This window comes from Pogoniulus pusillus, chromosome 40, assembly GCF_015220805.1.
Source record: "Pogoniulus pusillus isolate bPogPus1 chromosome 40, bPogPus1.pri, whole genome shotgun sequence".
Classification (NCBI taxonomy): domain Eukaryota; kingdom Metazoa; phylum Chordata; class Aves; order Piciformes; family Lybiidae; genus Pogoniulus; species Pogoniulus pusillus.
Genome location: NC_087303.1, coordinates 5,711,488 through 5,728,349, shown reverse-complemented (window position 1 = coordinate 5,728,349; position 16,862 = coordinate 5,711,488). Strand labels below are relative to the sequence as shown.

The 16,862-nt window shown below is 62.2% G+C and overlaps 1 protein-coding gene across 1 annotated transcript in view; it reads left to right on the top strand.

The window, feature by feature from the left end:
* The first annotated feature begins 599 nt into the window (after window positions 1–599).
* LOC135191771 (alpha-2-macroglobulin-like protein 1) overlaps window positions 600–16,862 on the top strand; it is a 20,824-nt gene continuing 4,561 nt past the window's right edge. Inside the window, exons 1-31 of the mRNA XM_064174357.1 lie at window positions 600–673; window positions 1,094–1,283; window positions 1,730–1,892; window positions 2,181–2,233; window positions 3,056–3,076; window positions 3,973–4,126; window positions 4,253–4,337; window positions 6,075–6,267; window positions 6,352–6,466; window positions 7,085–7,194; window positions 7,320–7,484; window positions 8,261–8,488; window positions 9,567–9,624; window positions 10,255–10,397; window positions 10,594–10,743; window positions 10,928–11,006; window positions 11,091–11,119; window positions 11,788–11,882; window positions 12,131–12,274; window positions 12,457–12,682; window positions 12,762–12,888; window positions 13,164–13,285; window positions 13,466–13,517; window positions 13,759–13,833; window positions 13,983–14,159; window positions 14,363–14,444; window positions 15,059–15,215; window positions 15,662–15,736; window positions 15,905–16,061; window positions 16,207–16,424; window positions 16,638–16,853. Of these exons, the coding sequence (XP_064030427.1) occupies window positions 600–673; window positions 1,094–1,283; window positions 1,730–1,892; window positions 2,181–2,233; window positions 3,056–3,076; window positions 3,973–4,126; window positions 4,253–4,337; window positions 6,075–6,267; window positions 6,352–6,466; window positions 7,085–7,194; window positions 7,320–7,484; window positions 8,261–8,488; window positions 9,567–9,624; window positions 10,255–10,397; window positions 10,594–10,743; window positions 10,928–11,006; window positions 11,091–11,119; window positions 11,788–11,882; window positions 12,131–12,274; window positions 12,457–12,682; window positions 12,762–12,888; window positions 13,164–13,285; window positions 13,466–13,517; window positions 13,759–13,833; window positions 13,983–14,159; window positions 14,363–14,444; window positions 15,059–15,215; window positions 15,662–15,736; window positions 15,905–16,061; window positions 16,207–16,424; window positions 16,638–16,853 (3,933 nt within the window). The remainder of the gene's footprint in view (window positions 674–1,093; window positions 1,284–1,729; window positions 1,893–2,180; window positions 2,234–3,055; window positions 3,077–3,972; window positions 4,127–4,252; window positions 4,338–6,074; window positions 6,268–6,351; window positions 6,467–7,084; window positions 7,195–7,319; window positions 7,485–8,260; window positions 8,489–9,566; window positions 9,625–10,254; window positions 10,398–10,593; window positions 10,744–10,927; window positions 11,007–11,090; window positions 11,120–11,787; window positions 11,883–12,130; window positions 12,275–12,456; window positions 12,683–12,761; window positions 12,889–13,163; window positions 13,286–13,465; window positions 13,518–13,758; window positions 13,834–13,982; window positions 14,160–14,362; window positions 14,445–15,058; window positions 15,216–15,661; window positions 15,737–15,904; window positions 16,062–16,206; window positions 16,425–16,637; window positions 16,854–16,862) is intronic.

Here is a 16,862-nt window from a genome sequence, read left to right as displayed (position 1 = left end):
GACAGGAAGGGGCAGCTCAGCCATTTCCTGCCTGGGCTCCAGCTCCCAGGTGCAGGGCACAGAGAGCAAATGGAGCTGGCCAAAGGCTTCCTACTCTTCTGCCCATCAGTACTCCCATGGAAGTGGAGGAGACTTGGCACAAAGACAGCCTGGCCCCTGGAGCTGCTGCTGGGTTGCACCTGCAAAGCCTGGGATGAAGCCCTGGCGACAGATGGCTGCCAGCTCAAGGACTGGCTCAGGGGCTGCAGTCTGCTTTCATGTGGGCAACCTGCTCCTGCTCATCCCTGCCCTCGTTTCCCAGAAAGGCAGTGTGTGGGAGGGTCCTCTCCCTGCTTTGGAGCCTCCAAAGCCTGCAGCAACCTTTGCTCCCATTGCAAAAACCTGCGGGAGCCTTGAACCCAGGCAGCTGTGGGCAGATGGCAAACATTGCCTTGGCTATATCTGCAGCTGCCTGCTCTGCCAAGCCTCCTTTGATCCCTGGGTGGGAAGCAAGGATCTGATTTCAGAGCCTGCAGCAGAGCAGGTGCAGCTCTAGGGACAGCCAACAGCTGGAGAAGGAGGCTGTGACCTGTCCCTGAGGTCTGCATGCAGCTGGAGACATGAGGTGCCAGGCTGCCCTTCCCACCCTGCTGCTCCTCACCCTGCAGCTCTCAGCTTGGGCATCTGCAGCACCGTAAGAGCTCTGTGTCTGTCTGTCTGGCCCTGCCTGGTGGGGTGGGCACAGAGTCTTGGCCCCATGGCAGGATGCAGTGGGTCTAACCCTTGCCATCTGGGTGGCTGTTGGCCAGGGTGGACCTGCCCAGGATGCTGGACTGTCCCTGCCCAGGATGCTGGACTGTCCCTGCCCATGAGCATGGAGCACTTGGCCCCCTGGGGGCTGCTGGGGCTGGTGGCTGGGGCTGCTGCCTGACCTGCAGCCCCTCTGTGAGCTGAGCCTTTGCTTTGCTGAGCTGAGCAGTCCAGGGGAGCCCAGAAGCAGAGCAGGGAGGCTGGAGGAGGTGACCCTGCAGCCCAGCACTGGTTTCTCTGGGCCAGCCCTAGCTGTGGGGTCTGTACTGGGGTGGGTCTCACAGCCACACCTTCTGCTTGCCAGGGGCTATGTGGTCACCTGCCCAGCTGTCTTCTACCACCCCCACACCACGACCCTGTGGGTCCATCTCAGAGGCCTCCACGAGCCTGCCCAGGTGACCATCCAGCTGCTGAGAGCAGGCGAGACCCAGAGCATCACCCTGCTGGAGAGGGAAGTCCAGGAGCCTCGTTTGCACCTGAACATCACCTTCCCTGTGAGTCTCACCCCACACAGAGCTGTAAGCATGGAGTGGGGTGCCCTGGACACCCCAGTGTCCAACAGCTGCCAGCAGCTCCCCTGAGTGTGGGGCTGTGGACCAAAGAGGGGCTGGGAGCGAGGGTGACCTGCCCAGCTTTTAGCAGGGCCTCATGCCCTGAGGAGGCAGAACCACTCTGAGCAAGCTGAGCCAGCTGGGGGTGTCCCTGCTGCCTGTCTCGGGGTCCCTTCCAACCCAACCCAGTCTGTGGCTCTCTGACTCCAAGCTCAGCCCAGTCCCTTGGTGGCTGAAATCCCCTGGCCGTGCAGGGGGCTGGGGGGGGAACATTTCTTGCCAGCCACTGGCCTGGGGAAGGTGCTGCTGTGGGTGAAGCTTCCTAGGAGGCAGCAGGGCATGGTGGCCATGGCACATTCCTTGTCCTCATCTGCTGTTGCCTCTGGCAGGCTCCAGCCCCTGCCCACGGGCAGGAGGAGCTGGCAGAGCTGCAGGTGGCAATCCAGGCAGAGTCCCTCCAAGTGTCCGAGAAGAAGAAGGTACTGCTGAAAGCTCTGCAGCCTGGCATCTTCATACAGACAGACAAGGCTGTCTACAAGCCTGGGCAGCAAGGTGAGAGGGGCAGGATGGACCACCCTGCCCCGGGCTGAAGGGGGGAGAAGGGGTGCAGGAGGCTCAGCCTTGCTCCTGCGCTGCATGGGACGGGAGGGCTGCCCCTGGGATGCCCTGGGGAGCCCAGCACTGCCCCGGGGCGATGCCAGTACATGCTGCCAGCACCGGGGGCTGTGCTGCTGAGGGGCAGTGCCCCAGCGCTGGGCTCGGGGTGGGTTTCCATCCCCCTTCTCCGTGGAGACTCCCTGCGGGTTGCCTCATCCCCGCCTCGGCGCTGGCTCTTTGCAGTGAAGTTCCGAGTGGTCTCCTTGGATCACGACTTGGTTGCCAGCAATGAGAAGGTGAGAGCAGGGCTGGGGAAGGGAACAGAGCTCCTCTGCACCACCCTCCTCCAGCCTGGGGGGCATCAGGGAGCTGTGGGTGGGCAGCCAGGGGCTGGCCCCACGGGAATCCTGCTCTGGGCAGCGCTGCCTGAGGGGCTGCATCTCCCAGGGCAGGGGAGTCCTGCATGGCTCACGCAGGCTCCAGCAGGCTGAGGGACAGCAGAGCTGAGTGGGTGGCATGGGAAGCTACTCCCTGGATGTAGGGATGTGGGCATGGGCAGTGGGAAGCAGGGAAGTGTTATCCATCAGGCCACCAGACACCACTGCTCAGTCTCTGGCAGCCTCAGCAGTCTCCCGGGGCAGTGCAGGAGGTCCCCAAAGGAGATGGTCACTGTGAGAGTGGGGAGGCACTGGAGTGGGCTGCCCAGAGAAGTTGTGGACACCTCAGCCCTGAAAGTGCTCAAGACCAGGCTGGATGAGGCTTGGAGCAACCTGGGCTTATGGAAGGAGTCCCAGCCCATGGCAGGGGGGTTGGAACTGGGTGGTCTTTAAGGTCCCTTCTAACTCAAGCCATTCTCTGACTCTTGTGAGGGCAGCAGGAGATGCCACCTACTGCCACCTCTCCATGCCATGCTGGCAGTGCCCTCAGCTCATCCCAGCCAGAGCTGCCCCCAGGCCTCAAAGTCAATCCCAAAGGGAATGGAAGGGCTGGAAGCTCACAGCATCCCACACATAGCCCTCACTCTGCTCCAGCCATGGCTCCATAGCTGACCCCACCTTGCTGAGACCCCAAGGAAGGCTTCCAGTTCCCCCTCTAACCACCTTCTGTTTGCCTTGCAGCTCCCCTTTGTGCTCCTCAAGGTCAGACTGGGAGGTGCAGGGAGGCTCCTGGGTGGTTTGGGAGGAGCAGAACGCAGCTGGGGACTGTTCTGTGCCTGGCTGCTGGTGCCCCTGGGTTCTGACTGTGTGTCCTTGGGTGCTTGTGCCCCTGGTGCTGACTGTGTGCCCCTGGGTGCTGGTGCCCCTGGATGCTGACTGTGTGCCCCTGGGTGCTGGTGTCCCTGGGGTCCTGACTGTGTGTCCTTGGGTGCTTGTGCCCCTGGGTGCTGACTGTGTGCCCCTGGGTGCTGGTGCCCCTGGGTGCTGACTGTGTGTCCTTGGGTGCTTGTGCCCCTGGTGCTGACTGTGTGCCCCTGGGTGCTGGTGTCCCTGGGGTGCTGACTGTGTGCCCCTGTGTGCTTGTGCCCCTGGGTGCTGACTGTGTGTCCTTGGGTGCTGGTGCCTCTGGGTTCTGACTGTGTGTCCTTGGGTACTTGTGCCCACAGGGTGGTGACTGTGTGGTGGTGACTGTGTGCCCCTGGGTGTTTTTGTCTCTGGGTGCTGGTGCCCTTGGGTGCTGACTGAGTGCCCCTGGGCGCTGACTGTGTGTCCCTGGGATGCTGTGTGCCCCTGGGATGCTGACTGCATGCCCCTGGGTATTGGTGTCTCTGGGTGCTGACTGTGTGCCCCTGGATGCTGGTGGCCTTGGGGTCTGACTGTGTGCCTCTGGGGTGCTGGAGTAACTGGGTGCTGATTCTGTGCTCCTGGGTGCTGACTGCGTGCCCCTGGGTGCTGACTGTGTGTCCCTGGGTGCTGACTGTGTGCCCCTGGGTGCTGACTGTGTGCCTCTGGGGTGCTGACTGTGTGCCCCTGGGTGCTGGTGCCCCTGAGTGGTGATTCTGTGCCCCTGGGTGCTGACTGCATGTCCCTGCCTGCAGGACCCCAGTGGGAACCGCATCGCACAGTGGCAGGAGGTGACCCCGCAGCAGGGCATCGTGGAGCTGTCCCTGCCCCTGGCTGCAGAGCCAGCCCTGGGCACCTACACCATTGAGGTGGAAGGGAAGACTCATCCCTTCAGCGTGGAGGAATATGGTGGGTGGGGACAGGGAGGTGCTCAGGGGTGGGAGTCCCACCTCAGCATGTGCCTTGGTGCCCCAGGGCACCCTGGCACCCTTGTCCTGGGAGCAACAACCCTCTCTCCCTTATGCCCTCCTCCAGTGCTGCCCAGGTTCGAGATGAGCATTGACCTCCCCCAAGTGGTGCTGGAGGAGGATGAGGAGTTCCAGCTGAAGATCTGTGGACGGTAAGCCTGAAACAGGCTGTGCCAGGAAAAGGCACTGCTCAGGCCACCCCTGCAGTGCTGTGTCCAGTTCTGGGCTCCTCCATTGCAGAGAGATGCTGAGGTGCTGGAAGGTGTTGAGAGAAGGGCAGCAAGGCTGGGGAGGGGCCTGGAGCACAGCCCTGTGAGGAGAGGCTGAGGGAGCTGGGGGGGTGCAGCCTGCAGCAGAGGAGGCTCAGGGCAGAGCTGATTGCTGCCTGCAGCTGCCTGCAGGGAGGCTGTAGCCAGGTGGGGTTGGGCTCTGCTGCCAGGCAGCCAGGGCCAGAAGAAGGGGACCCAGCCTGAAGCTGTGGCAGGGCAGGTTGAGGCTGGATGTTGTTAGGAAGTTGTTGTCAGAGAGAGTTATTGGCACTGGAATGGGCTGCCCAGGGAGGTGGTGGAGAGGCTGTGGCTGGAGGTGTTGCAGCCAAGCCTGGCTGGGGCACTTAGTGCCATGGTCTGGTTGGTTGGGCAGGGCTGGGTGCTAGGTTGGGCTGGCTGAGCTTGGAGCTCTCTTCCAACCTGCTCAATTCTATGATTCTGTGATTCTCTGATTTTCTGATTCCCCATGGCTCAATGCTGCCTGGGGGCTTACACTATTTGCCCAGCAAAGCTGAGCTGAAAGCTGCTCTCTGCTTTATGACAGAGGCAATAGCAATTACAGAAGCTCACAATTCAGATTAATCAGTAATTACCCTCCAGAGCTGCCTCACAGCCTATTGCAAGTGTCCAATTCTTCAGGGTCTCTGCCTGTGGACTTTGAGGCTGGAATCCTCCAGCACCAGGGGAAATGGCAGTCTCTGACTTTATACTGCTGGCTCCTGCTGGCTGCTCTCTCCAGGGGTATGCAGGCAGGACCTCACAGCATCACAGTACCACAGTATCACAGTGTCACAGTATCACCAAGGTTGGAAGAGACCTCACAGATCATCAAGTGCAACCCTTTAGCACAGAGCTCAAGGCCAGACCATGGCACCAAGTGCCACGTCCAGTCCTGCCTTGAACAGCTCCAGGGACGGCGACTCCACCACCTCCCCGGGCAGCCCATTCCAGTGGCCAATGACTCTCTCAGGGAAGAACTTTCTCCTCACCTCCAGCCTAAATCTCCCCTGGCACAGCCTGAGGCTGTGTCCTCTCCTTCTGGTGCTGGCCACCTGAGAGAAGAGAGCAACCTCCTCCTGGCCACAACCACCCCTCAGGTAGTTGCAGACAGCAATAAGGTCTGCCCTGAGCCTCCTCTTCTCAGGTGCAGAGGCAGGGCTCTGTGCAGTCTGAGCACGGGTCTAATGCTGGCTAAAGGCAGGCACACAGCTGCAAGGAAGCACACAGGCAGGCAGAGCTGCAAGCAGTGTGGGGCAGGCTGCATGGACCCTGTGCACCCCTGTTTATCAACTGTGGGCTGAGAGTTAATGGCCTCATTGGCCTCTAGAATGACCAACTAGGTTGGCAGTCAGCCAAACCTTGCCACACTAGGCTAAACCCACAGGCCTGGACCCCAAACATGGCCATCACGTGGGGCCAGCAGCAGCTGGGCACATGGCGACTTGCACAACCAGGTGTCCTCTATGGCCCTGGTCTGTTGTGCCCCTTTGTGCTTGTTTACCCCTGGTGCAGGCAGAGAGCCATGGCCAGGCAGAGCAGGCATAGATAAGCCTGCTTTTGGGTCTGCAGGCCCTCCACAACAAACACCAACACCCACCCTCACCACCCTCTACCCAACAGGTACACCTATGGGAAGCCTGTCCAGGGGAGGGTCCAGGCCACCTTGTGCGAGGTGCCCAGGCACAGCAGGTTGGTGCCCAGGCCCAGCAGGTTGGTGCCCAGGCACAGCAGGTTCATTCCCAGACGCTCCAGGGTCATGCCCACAGCTGGTGATGCTCTCCCAATATACAACTGCCTGGAGGTCAGCGGGCAGGTGAGCAGAGCTGGGGGGTATGGGTGCTGCTGGCACAGCCTCTGCCCAGGGCCACTGCTGAGGGCTTTGGCTCTCTCCCTGCAGACTAAGAAGAATGGCTGCTTCTCCAAGAAGATCTCCTTGGCTGCCTTCAACAACTCTGGGTCCATGCATAGGAAGCCAATTAAGGCCCAGGTGTCGCTGGTGGAGGATGGGACAGGTAGGGGCAGTGATGTTCTCCTGCTTGGGCATGGGCACTGCCCCTGGTGTGTGGTTCCAGGTTCATCCCCATGTGGTTCTCACTCCAGAGGAGCCTCTACTGTGCTGTAGAGGTCCAGGCTCACCTGGGGTGTGAGCAACATTTTTAGCTCTGACCAGAGAAATGGTCAGGAGGCAAAAACCCAAACCCAACCTTTCCAAGCTCCAACAACTCTCCCAAGGACTTGGCCAGCAGTGAGATGAGTCCTTGCAAGGTGGAGCTGTGGCTTCACCCTTGCAGCTAATCCCTCACCCACCACCTCAGTCATGCCAGAAATGACCTCCAGAGGCTTGGCTTTGGAAAAGGAGAAGACCACCAAGTGTGGGCCCCTGGCACTGAGGTGCTCCTGCATGGTGGTGCTCTGCTGAAGGACCTCTTCTGGTCTCTGCAGCTTGGCTGTAGGTCCAAAAGAGGCCACAGAAGGTTTGCTCCTCTGGTGGGAGGTGCAAACTGTGCTTGATGCTGCTGCCTGCAGTGACCAGAGACATTTTCTGCACTGCCTGATGGGGAAGCTGGCAGCAGGTGACCTGTGCCCCTGTGCCCCTGCAACACCCTCATATCCCCACTCCCTCCTCACAGGGCTGGAGATAAAAGACACCAGAACCTTGCAGGTCGTACCTGAAACCTTCACCGTCACCTTCGAACGCGCCGACGGCTTCTACAGGCCTGGCATCCCCTACACTGGCAGGGTAATGGGGGGGTCCCACAGCCCACAGGGCTCCCCTGCATCCTGCAGCCCCTCTGCCCTGTTCTCCCACCCCTGCCCCACGGCTGCAGCCCGACCTGGGGCATGTCCCCAGCCCTCCCACCGCAGATGCTGCTGAAGAGAGCCAACGGCACCGCGCTGCCGCAGAAGCAGCTCTTGCTCATCGTCAGACAGCAAGGAGGAGATGTGAGACAGACCCTCCTGACAGACTCCTCAGGGAGGGCCTCCTTCGAGCTGGACACCTCTGGTTGGACTGGCACAGTCTCCTTGGAAGTAAGTGACTCATCTCCCACCCCTTAGGGTCCTTGAGCTGCTCTCTGCAGCAGTATGGGGCTGGGCACAGCTCCAAGCCAAGGAGCTCACATCTCCAAGCCAAGAAGCTCACATCTCCAAGCCAAGACCCTACACCAGTGGTGTCTGGTTGGAGAGTTGGAATCTGTGGTCCTAGATGGCTTTGCCAGCTGAAACAATTCTGTGACCAAGGTGGTGAAGCCATCCAGAATCATCGCTTTGATTTCTGCCTCCGCTGCTCGGGGGCAAGTCAAGCATCCAGGGAGACCTTAGAGCAGCTTCTAGTACCTGAAAGGGGATACAGGAGAGCTGGGAAGGGACTCTTGACAAGGGCTGGGAAGGGACAGGACAAGGGACAATGGCTCTGAGATGGGAGAGGGGAGATTGAGAGTGGAGATGAGGAAGAAATTGTTGAGAGTGAGGATGGGGAGAGACTGGCACAGGCTGCCCAGGGAGGCTGTGGATGTCCTCTCCCTGGAGGTATTCCAGGCCAGGTTGGATGAGGTCTTAAGCAACTTGGGCTGGTGGGAGGGGTCCCTGCCCATGGCAGGGGGTTGGAACTGGTTGAGCTTTGAGATCCTTCCCACCCAAGCCATTCTATGACCCTCTAAATCTGCCACCCCTCAGGCTCTTTGAGATGCAGTAGTACAGGGCTGAGGCCACCTCCAAGCCAAGAACCTGCAGCAGTGGTGTCCACTGACAGCAACAGCAGCTTGGGGGCTCTGGATGGCTTCAGCACCTTCATTTCTACCTCTCAGGGTGAAGTCAAGCAGCCACCTGACAGCAAGGAGGAAGACTTTCCACTGCTCTACCACAGTGCCTACAGGAGGGTCAGCTCCTTCTTCTCCACAAGCAAGAGCTTCCTGCAGCTGCGTGACGTGGAGAGCCAACCAGCCTGTGGGCAGCCCCAGCAGCTCTGGGTGGACATCATCTTCAGCAAGGAGGCCTTGGGCACTGAGGTGGACAGCCTGGATGTGGTCCTCCTGGTGAGCCTCAGCTTGGAGAGGGAGGGCAGCAGGCATGGGGTGGCTGGGAGTGAAGGTTCACATCTCCACACGTGTTCAGTCATGCCCCTGAGGTGGAGACCATGGAGAGCTTCTGGTTAGAGTGAAGGTTCACAGCACTCCCAGGCAGCACTGCAGGCTGGGGACAGAGTGGCTGAGAGCAGGCAGGCAGAGAGGGAGCTGGGGGTGCTGGCAGAGAGGAGCTGCAGAGGAGGCAGCAGTGCCCAGGTGGGCAGCAGAGCCAATGGCATCCTGGGCTGGCTCAGGAGCAGTGTGGGCAGCAGGACAAGGGAGGTTCTTGTGCCCCTGTGCTCAGCACTGCTCAGGCCACACCTGGAGTGCTGTGTCCAGTTCTGGACTCCTCAATCCAAGAAAGATGTTGAGGTGCTGGAAGGTGTTGAGAGAAGGGCAGCAAGGCTGGGGAGGGGCCTGGAGCACAGCCCTGTGAGGAGAGGCTGAGGGAGCTGGGGGGGTGCAGCCTGCAGCAGAGGAGGCTCAGGGCAGAGCTGATTGCTGCCTGCAGCTGCCTGCAGGGAGGCTGTAGCCAGGTGGGGTTGGGCTCTGCTGCCAGGCAGCCAGGCACAGAAGAAGGGGACACAGCCTGAAGCTGTGGCAGGGCAGGTTGAGGCTGGATGTTGTTAGGAAGTTGCTGGCAGAGAGAGTGATTGGCACTGGAATGGGCTGCCCAGGGAGGTGGTGGAGTGGCTGTGGCTGGAGGTGTTGCAGCCAAGCCTGGCTGGGGCACTGAGTGCCATGGTCTGGTTGGTTGGGCAGGGCTGGGTGCTAGGTTGGGCTGGAGGAGCTTGGAGCTCTCTTCCAGCCTCTACAGTTCAGTGATTCTGTGACTGACAATGAGTGGCCTCTCCTGGCTAGGCTGAAGGTTCTGCACCTGTCAGTAGGATGTCTGCTGGCACTGCTGGACCTGCATGCCAGTGGGTGGTGTTGTGGGGGCTGGAGAGTGGGCAAGGTCAAACCCAACAACACTCTTGCCCTTGGGTCCCTCCTCCACCAGGTTCCAGATGCAGCATGGATTTAGTTGTTCCCATCTTCTCCTCTGCAGATCCTGGCCAAGGGCACCATTGCCACTGTCCTCAGGAAGGAGCTGCCTGCAGAGCCTGGTAGGTCTGGAACATGAAGGGCTCTGCTCTCCATCCCTGCTCCTCACCTCCTCTCCTGGAGAAGAGCTGCAGGGAGACCTCAGAGCTCATTATCTGAAGGGGACCTCCAGGCAGGCTGGGGAGGGACTGTTCAGAAGGGCCTGTGGGGATAGGATGAGGGCAATGGTTTGAGAGAGGAGCAGGGCAGAGTTAGGCTGGACACCAGGAGGGAGTTCTGCACAGTGAGGGTGGGCAGACTCTGGCACAGGCTGCCCATGGATGTGGTTGAGGCTCCATCCCTGGAGACATTCAGGATCAGACTGGCTGTGGCCCTGGGCAGCCTGCTCCGGTTGGAGCTGTCCCTGCTGAGCGCAGGGGGGATGGACAGGATGGGCTCTAAGGGTCCCTTTCAGCCTGCTGCAATCCATGAACCCCAGCAGGGACTGGCAGTGCCAGGCCTCCTGCTGCCACCCAGCACAGCCCAGCCCTGGTGTGTGGCAGCTCCCAGCCCTGTCTCTGGCTCACAGCTTTCATGTTCAAGTCCTTCGGGCAAGCCTGAGCCTATGTGGCCATCGAGGAGGGGCACACTGGGGATGCACTGAGGGCAGCAGCATTCCTGGTCCTCCTCTCCTCTCCTTTCCTCTGCTCCAGGGCTGAGAAGCTTCTCCCTGGAGCTGCCCATCAGCCACAGGCTGGCACCCGAGGCCAAGGTGGTGGGCTACGCCCTGCTGCCCAACGGCGAGCTGGTGTCTGACAGCACCGAGCTGCCGCTGGCCCAGTGCTTGCCCAGCAAGGTGAGAGGAGGCTGCAGCAGCTGGGGGCTGCTCTCCACAGCCTCCCCATAGCTCCCTCCTGCTCCAGACGCAGCAGGGCCTGATCCCCAGCCCCTCAGCCCTGTCAAGAAGAGACCTCCACACCCATGGCTGGCTCCTGCTCCATGGGAGCTGTCTCCCTGTGCTGCCCTTTGCCTGTCCCCCTCTGCCCCCCCAGGTGAAGGTTGCATTTTCAGAGGGCAGGGCTCTGCCTGGCTCAGAGCTGCAGCTGCAGCTGGAGGCTGCCCCAGGCTCCCTCTGTGCCCTGCGTGCCCTGGACCGCAGTGTGCTGCTCTTGAAGCCCGAGGCTGAGCTCAGTGCAGAGCTGGTGAGTGGTGGCACTGCCCCCACAGCCCCAGGGACCAGCTGGGGGTGGTGGAAGGGAGAGGTGACACTGGCTGGGACCTCTCCTGCAGGGCCTGGGTGCCATGCTGGCTCCTGGGCAGAGCTGCTGCCAGGCAGGGGGTAGGTGCCTGGCCAGTTTTGTCCCCACAACAGGTCTGTGTCCCCAGATCTACAAAGCACTCCCTGAGTTCCACTACCCTGTGGAGGCACAGGAGCCTCCACGCTGCTCCTGGGACTATGATGATTATGATGATGACTTCCCTCGCATCCCTGAGCGAAGAGGGTGGCACTCGAGGAGGCATCGTCTGCCCTTCCCCTCCTGGGAGAAACCCAGCATGGAGACCCACAAAATATTCCAGGTAAGGGCCCTGCCTGCCTGTGCCTGCAGCTTTCTCTGCATCCAGGAGCTGGCTGTGCCCTGCTCGGGGTGCTGGAAAGGCACAGCACCACCTCCTGAGGGCCACACTCACAGCAAAGCTCCTTCCCTTCCCTTCCCTTCCCTTCCCTTCCCTTCCCTTCCCTTCCCTTCCCTTCCCTTCCCTTCCCTTCCCTTCCCTTCCCTTCCCTTCCCTTCCCTTCCCTTCCCTTCCCTTCCCTTCCCTTCCCTTCCCTTCCCTTCCCTTCCCTTCCCTTCCCTTCCCTTCCCTTCCCTTCCCTTCCCTTCCCTTCCCTTCCCTTCCCTTCCCTTCCCTTCCCTTCCCTTCCCTTCCCTTCCCTTCCCTTCCCTTCCCTTCCCTTCCCTTCCCTTCCCTTCCCTTCCCTTCCCTTCCCTTCTCTTCCCTTCCCTTCCCTTCCCTTCCCTTCCCTTCCCTTCCCTTCCCTTCCCTTCCCTTCCCTTCCCCACCAACCCCAGCCCCCAGCCCTCCTCTAGATTGTCCCTGAAGTCCCTTCCAACCTGGCATCACTCTTTGAGTCTCTTCTGTTCTCCCCCTGGTGCCCTCTGCACCCCGTGGCTGTGTGAAGCTGGGGTGGGGACCTTCCTCCTGCTGGCTGTCAGAGGTGGCCAAAGCTCTTCTCTTCTTCACAGGGTGCAGTGCTGAAGCTTTTCACCAACGCCAGGACTGGTGATGACTGCAAGGAGAGGATCCCTGGCTGGCCTGGGCTCCTAGGTCCCAGAGGTCAGCATGGCCTTCAGCTTGTTTGCTCCACCAAACCCTCTCAGGAGGAAAAAGCAGAGCACTGGTGGCCACTCCTGTGTCCTCATGAGGACTTGGAGCCATCCTGGAAACCCACTCAGCATCACAGGGATGGGAGAGGATGGGGAAAAGGCTTTTGGCCACCTTCGTGCTGCCTGCAGGCAAGGTCCAGCTGAGCTGCAGAGAGCTCTGGGCTCTGACTCCTGCTCTGCCTTTCCCAGGGGACCGTTTAAGCATCCTGAGCTCACCTCTGGCAGGTTCTGCTCCAGAAGCAAGCAGGAACTGGGACTTAGACCATGACCATGCTGTCCCCCAAAAGCCCCCAGCACCCCGGAGCTACTTCCCAGAGACCTGGCTGTGGGACCTGGTCCCTGTGGGGTGAGCGAGGAAGGCAGCCATGGGGCTGGTCCTCTCTCCACACCTGCCTTCCCACATGGAGAGAGGTTAAGGACCTCAGCACAGCTCCTTGGGCCACAGTGAGAGTGCCAGCCTGGCTGGGCAGCGCAGCAGCTCGGGGGGGCAGGTGGCAGGGTGGCCTCAGGGTGTTCTCCATCCTGCAGGGAGAGCGGCTCCGCGGAGCTGGCAGTGACAGTGCCCGACACCATCACCACCTGGGAAGCTGGCATGTTCTGCACGTCTGCACTGGGCTTGGGGCTGGCTCCTGCCACCACCCTGAGAGCCTTCAAGCCCTTCTTCGTGGAGCTGGCACTGCCCTACTCCGTGGTGCGCCAGGAAGCCTTCACCCTGGTGGCCACAGTCTTCAACTACCTGAAGCAGTGCCTGCGGGTGAGTGGGGCTGGGGAGGGGGCCCTGGGGCTGGCAGGGGCTGGCAGGGGCTGATGGAGCTGTGGTGGGGGCCTGGCAGGTCCAGGTGAGGCTGGGGGAGTCGCCGGAGCTGGAGGTGTCGGCGAAGGCAGAGGGGGAGTACAGCAGCTGCGTCTGTGCACACGAGGCCAGGACCTTCCACTGGGACATGAGAGCCACCAGCCTGGGTATGGAGCTCCAGGGGTCCTGACCTGCTGCCTGGGGACCCCCGCAGAGGATGGGGTGGGCAGGGAGGACAGGAGCAAGTGCAGTGCCACCTGAGCTCCCCTGCGCTCCGGTTTCACCTTCCTCTCTGCCTCCCAGCACCAATCCTCAACCTGGGGACCCCCATCCCAACCCAGCCAGCCCTACACGAAGCCCCACAGCTGATGCGAGCCTGTGGGGCTGTGGCGTGGGCTGGGGAGGGCTTTGTGGGGACTGAGGAGCTCACTTCCATCTGCAGGGGAGGTGAACATCACCATCAGCACCGAGGCCCTCAGCTCCGCTGAGCTCTGCGGCAATGAGCTGCCCGTGGTGCCAGCCCAGGGTGCTGTGGACACCCTGATAAAGACTTTGCTGGTGAAGGTCAGGCATGGAGGAGCAGAGTGGGATGGGTTTGGGATCTGAGCAGCCCTTGGGGTGCAGGGGGAGGGTCGGGAGTGGGACAGACCCATCCCGGAGCTGGAGCTGCAGGCGTGGCCCTGGGGAGCAGGGGGATGTGGTTGGTGCTTCCTCCTGACCAACTCTGCTGCTGCTTCCCTACAGCCTGGAGGGATCCTGGTGGAGAAGGCACACAACTCCCTGCTCTGCCAGGAAGGTAGGACCAGCCTGGGGGTGTGGCAGTGCCACAGGCACATGGGGCAGGGATGCTTGGCCACTGGTCACAAGGACCACTGTGCCAGAGGAGCCAGGGACAAGGGTCCCTAGGAGCTCCCAGCTGAGATGCTGCCCTGAGTCCATCGAAGGTCGGAGCAGGAAGGGGGTTGGGCAAAGGTGCGGCCGTGCCAGGCCAGGAGGAGCTGGGGCATCCCTGCTGTCACTGCCCTCCATCCCCACAGCCACTGAAGAAGTCTCCCTGGAGGTTCCTGCAGATACCTTGGAAGGCTCCGAGCGAGCTCAGGTCACTGTGATGGGTAAGGGACAGGCCCAGGCAGGGAGCAGAGCTCCAAGCTCAGCAGGAGCTGGGACCACCAGAGCCGAGATGGGAGGGAGGTGACACAGGGTGCCGGCGGCAGGGGGGGGCACAGGTGACGATGCTGTTCCTCTGGTCCTGCTGGCACAGGTGACATCATGGGCAACGCCCTGCAGAACCTGGGCCGCCTGCTGGCCATGCCCTCTGGCTGCGGCGAGCAGAACATGGTTCACTTCGCCCCCAACATCTACATCCAGCAGTACCTGGAGAAGAGCAGGCAGCTGCACCCCGACCTCCGTGCCAAGGCCCAGAGCTTCCTGCAGAGCGGTGACAGCCCCCAGCGCCCTCCCCTGCCCACCCCCCAGCACTGCTGCTGAGGGACATCAGTACCCCATAGACTCCCTCTCCATTTTCTACCTGCTCCCCACCCCCCCCCCCAGCCAGGGGTGGCTCTGGGCTCCAGGCTGCTCCAGGTGGCCCAGGGTGTGAAGAGCACCGGGCACAGCCTGATGCCCACCTCCTCCCTGCAGGGTACCAGCGAGAGCTGCTCTACAAGCACAGAGATGGCTCCTACAGTGCCTTTGGGGAGAGTGATGGAGTAGGCAACACCTGGTGAGACCACACAGGGCTGGGGCAGTGGGATGCAGCCCTGGGACCCCAAACACAAGACAGATGTGGACCTGATGGAGTGGGTCCAGAGGAGGCCACAGAGATGAGCAGAGGGCTGGAGCAGCTCTGCTGCGGGGACAGGCTGGGAGGGTTGGAGCTGTTCAGCCTGGGGAAGAGAAGGCTGCAGGGAGACCTCAGAGCTGCATTTCAGTGTCTGAAGGGGAGCTCCAGGCAGGCTGGGGAGGGACTGTTCAGAAGGGCCTGTGGGGATAGGATGAGGGCAATGGTTTGAGAGTGGAGCAGGGCAGAGTTAGGCTGGACTTCAGGAGGGAGTTCTGCACTGTGAAGATGGGGAGACTCTGGCACAGGCTGCCCAGGGATGTGGTTGAGGCTCCATCCCTGAAGACATTCAGGATCAGACTGGCTGTGGCCCTGGGCAGCCTGCTCCGGTTGGAGCTGTCCCTGCTGAGCGCAGGGGGGATGGACAGGATGGGCTCTAAGAGCCTGCTGCAATCCATGAACCCCATCAGGGACTGGCAGTGCCAGGCCTCCTGCTGCCACCCAGCACAGCCCAGCCCTGGTGTGTGGCAGCCCTCAGCCCTGTCTCTGGCTCGCAGGCTCACAGCTTTCGTGCTCAAGTCCTTCGGGCAAGCCCGAGCCTATGTGGCCATCGAGGAGCGGCACATCGAGGATGCACAGCGCTGGCTGCAGGAGCAGCAGCAGCCGCAGGGCTGCTTCCGCAGCGTGGGGAAGCTCTTCCACAACGCTCTGCAGGTAGGGCACCAGCACCTGAGGGCATACAGACGCCACCCGAGGGCACACAGACCCCACCCGAAGGCACACAGACCCCACCGAGGGCATACAGACCCCACCCGAGGGCACACAGACCCCACCCGAGGACACACAGACCCCACCTGAGGACACAGAGACCCCACCCGAGGGCACACAGACCCTACCCGAGGGCACACAGACCCCACCTGAGGGCACAGGGACCCCACCCGAGGGCATACAGACCCCACCTGAGGGCACACAGACCTCACCTGAGGGCACACAGACCCCACCCGAGGGCACACAGACCCCACCTGAGGGCACACAGACCCCACCTGAGGGCACAGGGACCCCATCCGAGGGCACACAGACCCCATCCGAGGGCACACCGGCCCCGCCGTGTCCCCGTGGCACGGCACGGCCGGACCTGTCTGCCGCTGTCCCCTGCGCAGGGCGGTGTCTCGGACGAGCTGTCGCTGTCAGCCTATGTCACCGCTGCCATGCTGGAGCTGGGGCTGGCCCCGACGGTGAGGATGATCCCCGGGGGTGGGGGCTGCTGGGGCAGGGAGTTTGGCTGATGCGGGCCACCTCCTAGCCCAGCTGGGCTAGCAGCTATTAGTCTTCCTGGGCAGAGCCGGGCGCCCTGCGCGGTGCCCATGCCCGTGGGCTGCCTCCTGACTCCGCTGCCACGCCAGGACCCGACGGTGAGCTTAGCCCTGCAGTGCCTGGAGGACTCGACCACCGACGACCTCTACACGCAGGCGCTGCTCGCCTACGTGCTGGGGCTGGCAGGGCGCCGGGAGCAGCAGCAAGCCCTGCTGAAGAGCCTGGCCGAGCACAACATCAGCGCAGGTAGCGCCCAGCGCGGGCAGTGCCACCCTCTGGGCAGTGCCACCCTCTGGGCAGTGCCACCCTCTGCCCGGCTCACCCCACGGCACCGTCAGCTCTTTGGGAACCCCGGAGCAGGGGCTTGAGCTCCATCCTCCTTGTCTCCCAGAGGGGCAGCTGCACTGGCAGAGGAAGGGGAAGGCTCTGCCCTCCTCGCAGTCCTCCTGGGCTTCTGCCGCCCCGGCGGAGGTGGAGATCACTGCTTACGTCCTCCTGGCTTACCTCAGCCAGCCCCAGGTGTCCTCTGCCGACCTGGGCACCGCGGCCCAAATCGTTCGCTGGCTCAGCAGGCAGCGGAACCCCTACGGGGGCTTTGCCTCCACGCAGGTACCGGCCGTGGGCTCCAGGGGGCTGCTCCCCACACCTCCCCCCTCTGTGACTCCTCTAAGCTGGGGCGCCCCCAGCTCAGCGCTTCCATGCCATCGCGGCACGGCTGGGGGTGGAAGGGACCTTCAAGCCCCCCCCCAGCCGCAGCTCCCTGGCACGGGCAGGGGCAGCTGCCCCCGGAGCAGGCTGCTCGAGGTCCCTCTCCACACCCAGGACACGGTGGTGGCCCTGCAAGCCCTGGCCAAGTACGCTGCCCTGACCTACGGCGACAACGGCGACTTCGTGGTGACAGTGACGGCCCCGACGGGCACCAGGCAGCACTTCGAGCTGCACAACAGCACTCGGCTGGTGCTGCAGCAGGCGGCTCTGCACCAGCTGCCAGGCACCTACAGGGTGCGAGGCCGCGGGCAGGGCTGTGCCCTGCTGCAGGTGGGTAGG